The sequence below is a fragment of the Myxine glutinosa genome, chromosome 12, assembly GCF_964187855.1.
Source record: "Myxine glutinosa chromosome 12, kmMyxGlut1.1, whole genome shotgun sequence".
Taxonomy (NCBI): domain Eukaryota; kingdom Metazoa; phylum Chordata; class Myxini; order Myxiniformes; family Myxinidae; genus Myxine; species Myxine glutinosa.
In genome coordinates, this window is record NC_136272.1 from 58,592,129 (window position 1) to 58,598,128 (window position 6,000).

The window sequence follows — 6,000 nt, forward strand, 5'->3', positions numbered from 1 at the left end:
GCAATATACCTGGCAAGTTTCAAGTATATCGGACCGGTAGTTGTCGAGAAACAGCGGTCACAGACAAACACACACACACACACACACAGACACACAGAGATTACTGGAATTATAGATAGACTAGGACGTGCCCGTACGTGGGTGCTTGCCCGTACGTGCGTGCAAAAAAACATGCGTACAAACAACAACAACAAAAAAAAGACTTTGAAACCACGTGGCAGTAACGACCACAGAACCCCCCCCTCTATTTACATGAAATGGTTTGGTCCATTCGCAAAGCCAGTAACGACCACAGAACCCCCCCCTCTATTTACATGAAATGGTTTGGTCCATTCGCAAAGCCAAAGCGAACGGCGAACGGCTAAATCGCCATAGCTCGGTAACTACTTCTCCGATTAATATGAAACCTTGAAAAGGCACATCCTCAGGTCCCCAGCAATATATCTGGCAAGTTTCAATTAGATCGGACCCGTGGTTGTCGAGAAACAGCGGTCACAGACAAACACACACACACACACACAGACACACACACACACACACACACACACAGACACACACACACACACACACACACAGAGATTACTGGAATTATAGATAGATTACATAATATTAATATATCAAAATATAATGTTAAATCTTGTATTGAGATATTATTATCAAACCAGTGAACCGTCATCATCTGTTCACTTCGGAATTCGGGAGCAAGATCTGTGTCGATCACATTTAAAAATTATAATTGCAATGAGGAATTTCTGAAACTTTCTATTTACCTTATGACACCTGCTGGGACCCCAAAACCTTCCACAAAAGGTTATTAATATTTCATTTTAGTAAAATATGCAACTGTAATAGTGACTAAATGCTGTGCCCCTGTCATGTGACCAGGTCCTCAGCTCTGATTGGTGGATGTTTGTGAGTGACATACTTGCAGACGTACACTGGATGGACAGACAAATGATTTTCCAGATGGCATTGCAGACTAAAACTAAACTAAAAGAGGAAAAGACTAAAAACAAAACTTTCCAGACCAAAAGGGTTTGCGTCAGGAAGGGCATCCGGCCATAACACATTGCCTCAAAAAGGGAACCATGACAATTACAATTACATATGGGCAGGGTACAGCCGAAAGTACCCCGTGGGGGACCCCACTCCCTCTCGTCAAAACTCAAGGTGGGGAACCCAATCGAAGCAACGGTGGAAATCACTCCATTTATGATAACGAAACGTCTGATGCCCCACGTGGAGATCGGTTTCTGAGGTTTGGGACATGGAATGTCGGGACAATGACAGGGAGATCAGGAGAAGTGGTGGAAGTAGTGGAAGTATTGGTCAGAAGAAGAGTGGACATATGTTGTGTGCAGGAGACGAGATGGAAGAAGTGTTGTGAGAATGGTGAAGGGTAGGCAGGGACAGAAATACAAGTTTGTGTGGCAAGGGTGCCCGGAGGGCGTGAATGGTGTTGGTGTTCTGTTTTCTGAGGTGTTTGTAGACAGTGTGGTGAGTGTGACGAGAGTGAGTGAAAGGTTGATGATGGTGAAAATGATGATTGGAAAGCTCTTGGTGAACGTCATCTCGGGATATGCTCCGCAGGTTGGTCGGAGCGATGAAGAGAAGGACAAGTTCTGGTGTGCGATCGAGAGGCTGATGGAAAACGTGAAAGATGAGGAAGTTGTTGTGGTAGGAGGAGACCTAAATGGACATGTGGGAAGGAGTATGGACGGTTTTGAGGGAGTTCATGGGGGTTACAGATATGGTGTGAGAAATGGAGAAGGTGAAAGGATTTTGGAGTTTGCTGATGGAGCTGGTTTGTTGATTTGTAATACTCAGTTCAAGAAAGAGGATAATAAGCTTGTTACATACACGTCAGGTGGGTCGACGACAACCGTTGACTACCTGATGGTGCGTAGGCGAGATAGGAGGCACCTCCGGGACACAAAGGTGATCCCGGGGGAGGAGGCTGTTTCACAGCACCACTTGGTTGTCTGCAACATAAGGGTGAAAGGTGCGAGGAGAGCTCGGCGGGTGAAGTACCAACCGAGAATGAAAGTGTGGAGGTTGAAAGAGGGGACGGTGAGGTAGGCATTAAAAGAGAGGCTGAGTAGGGTAGAGGATGATGTGGTTGAGCTTGAAAGTGGTTGGATGTCAATGAAAGCTTGTCTGTTGGGAGCCTTTGGTGAGGTATGTGGATGGACAAAAGGACCACCGAGGCACTCGGAAACATGGTGGTGGGATGATGAAGTTGGAGAGAGGATTGATGAGAAGAGGAAGAAGTTCAAGGAGTGGCAGAAGGCGAAGGGTTTCGGGGGTAGAAAAGGCAGATAATGAAAGTTTTAAGGCAGCCAAGAAGGCTGCAAAGAAAGAGGTAGCAAAGATGCAGGAGGCATATAGGAAAATGTTCGGAGAACGCTTGGAATCGGAAAAGGGTCAGAGAGCGGTATTCAGGATTGCAAAGCAGATAGCGAAAGAGAGAGATGATGTGATGGGGGTGAGTTGCTTGAAGGATGAAGTGGGACAAATCGTTGTGGACCCACATGGAATTAAAGGAAGATGGAAAAGATATATGGAAATCCAGAGAATGAATGGGACGGCAACATAGAGAGTAACCCAGTTTTAGGACCGGCAGAGAAGATAACTGAGAAGGAAGTTGAGGAAGTGATAAAAGCAATGAAGAGTAGAAAAGTGGGAAGGCTGACGGGAGTTGTGGGAGATATGCTGAAGGCAGCAGGAAGTTGGGGTGTGAAGAGAAAGACAGAGATCTGTTATCTGGTGGTGAAAGAATGCCGCATTCCAGTGGATTGGGAACTGAGTACCCTCGTCCCGCTATACAAGGGGAAAGGTGACCCTCTGGACTGTGGCTCGTATGGAGTGATAAAGTTATTGGAGCATGGAATGAAGGTATATTGGAAAGGGTGTTGGAGAGGAGGATAAGGAAGAAAGTGAAGATCGATGAAATGCAGTTTGGATTTATGCCAGGAAGAGGAATGACAGATGCGATTTTTATTGTAAGGCAGTTGCAGGAAAAGTACATGGAGAAGAGGAAGAAGTTGTTTCTTGGGTTTGTTGATCTGGAGAAAGCATTCGATAGGGTTCCACATGAAGTATTGACATGGGCATTGAGGAAGTTAGGAGTGGAGGAATGGTTGATCAGAGTAGTGATGGCAATTTACGAAAGAGCACGCACAGCTGTCAGGACGAAGGACGGGAACAGTGGTTAGTTTGAGGTGAAGTTGGGAGTGCATCAGTGGTCGGTACTAAGTCCACTACTATTTGTAGCTGTGATGGAGGTGCTGGCTCGGAACGTAAAGGAGGGTTTACCGTGGGAGTTGTTGTATGCAGATGATCTGGTGTTGATTGCAGAAAGTATGGATGGACTGAAAGAGGAGATGAACAAGTAGAAGGAATGTATGGAGACAAAAGGTCTGAAGATGAATATCGGAAAAACGAAGGTGATGGCAAGTGGTAAAGCATGTGGTGAGGTGGAAAGAACTGGGAAGTGGCCGTGTGCTGTGTGCAGGAAGCGTGTCGGAGTGAACTCCATTCAATGTACAATGTGCACTGAGTGGGTTCATCAAAAATGTAGTGGTCTGAGAGGGTCATTAACCAGTGTGGCAGCTACATTCAAAGGTAAGTTGTGCACAGAGGGAGCTGCAGATGGAGGAAATGTTGAGTTGGATCTTGGAGACGGTGTGAAGCTGGAAGGTGTGAAAACATTTTGCTACCTCGGAGACATGCTGAATGGAGAAGGTGGATGTGTGGAGTATCGTTGAGAGAGAGGAAGACAAATGATGAATTGCGAAAGATGATGGGAATAGAGCCTGTGATGGATGCTGTGAAGAGGAACAGGTTGAGATGGTTTGGTCATGTGTTGAGGAAGGATGAAAGTGACTGGTTGAGAAGAGTGATGGAAATGAATGTAGAAGGAAGTAGAGGACGGGGAAGACCGAGAAAGACTTGGCTAAAGATGGTGGAAGAAGAAATGTGGGCAAGGGGGTTAAACAAGGGGAGATGTAGAAAATCGGGCAAGATGGAGAAGATTGTCATGGGGCCCGCAAGGCTAACCCCCGCTCTATCAGGGGAAATGGCCTTAAAATGTCTGTTGTTGCTCTTCGGGCTGCACCGTAAAAATAGTCCGACAACGCATTACAATTGTTGGGTTCAAATAAGGAATATTGTTAAACACACAAAGATGTTTTGAAATTGAGATTTGTTTTGTGATTGCTTTCAATATATAGTATTATATACCTTATCTTGTGCAAAGTCGGGTTTTTTTCCCCTTTCCGTTTGTGTTATTTAAATAATAGGCCTATCCATGAAAGTTCGTGTGACCGAAAGGCCTCACTGTCGTGGCCGCGCACACCGTGAGTTACCAAATGCTCAACGAAAATCACCCTTGATGATGTAAACGTTTTCATCACCACCGAGTTAACAACCATGTGAAAGGAGACCAGTAAGTATGGGTGTGTTGGTATGTTTGCTCCGCAGAAGCAGGATGTTCCTCCATCCGGATAAAGAAAGATCGGAGAATGATGACATTGTGGACAACGGAGAGAGTAGCCGCTCTGTGGGATTCTTTTCTTGGAACAAGAGGAAGTGCCCCCTGAAAGACATGAAACCTTCAAAGTTTGTGTGTCAGCTTGAAGAAAAGAAGGCGTCTGTGCACAAGGTGTGTCCATTGAGTGGTGCTTGCGGTTGCACTTCACCTCAGAACACCTTTTTGGTGCTTGTTGGTTGTCATTTTGTACCTTGCACACCATGTACTTACGAATCTCCCTGTTTCAATCTCGGCATCTAGGACACACACATACACACACACACACACACACACATGACACACACACATGACACACACACATGACACACACATATAACACACACATATAACACACACATATAACACACACATATAACACACACACACACACACACGCACATATAACACACACACACACACACACACACACACACACACACACACACACACACACAAAACACACAAAACACACACACACACACACACACACACACACACACACACACAAAACACACACACACACACACACATAGAACACACACACATAGCACACACACACACACACACACACACACACATATAACACACACACACATATAACACACACACACACACGTCCACACACACGCGCACACACACACACACACACACACATAGAACACACACACACACACACACACACACACACACACACACACACACACACACACACACACACACACACATATAACACACACACACACACATACACACACACTAAAATATTTACACACACTCACACACATACCTACATAGAACACACACACACACACACACACACACACACACACACACACACACACACACACACACACACACACACACACACACACACACACACACATATAACACACACACACACACACACACACACATATACATACACACACACACACACATACACACACACACGTGTACATACACACATACACACACTCACACATAGAACAGACACACACACACACACACACACCCACACATATCTAAATATATCACACACACACACACACACACATATCTAAATATATCACACACACACACACACACACACACACACACACACACACACACACACACACATTATACACACATATACACACATTATACACACATATACACACATATACACACATTTACATATACACACACATATACACACATATACACACACAGACACATCTATATATTTAACACATACACACACACACACACACACACACACACGTACACTACCTAATCTACACATAGCAGATCACGTGTAGTTTCGGTTGTCGACAGCAACTGCCCAGGTGGTCCTACCGTTCTGACGTAGGAGAGTTCAAGTGGTACCCAGAACCATGTTACACTCTCCGTGTCAGGTTTGCTGGTCTTACCTTCTGTCGCTCTCAAACTAGAGATACCGGTCGAGCTTCAATCTCTCTTTCTTACAA

The 6,000-nt window shown here is 45.1% G+C and overlaps 1 protein-coding gene across 1 annotated transcript in view; it reads left to right on the top strand.

The window, feature by feature from the left end:
• The window catches only part of TRPA1 (transient receptor potential cation channel subfamily A member 1), a 405,999-nt gene that overhangs the window by 24,162 nt on the left and 375,837 nt on the right, over positions 1 to 6,000 (top strand). The window contains exon 3 of the mRNA XM_078766842.1: positions 4,483 to 4,663. Within this exon, the coding sequence (XP_078622968.1) occupies positions 4,483 to 4,663 (181 nt within the window). The remainder of the gene's footprint in view (positions 1 to 4,482; positions 4,664 to 6,000) is intronic.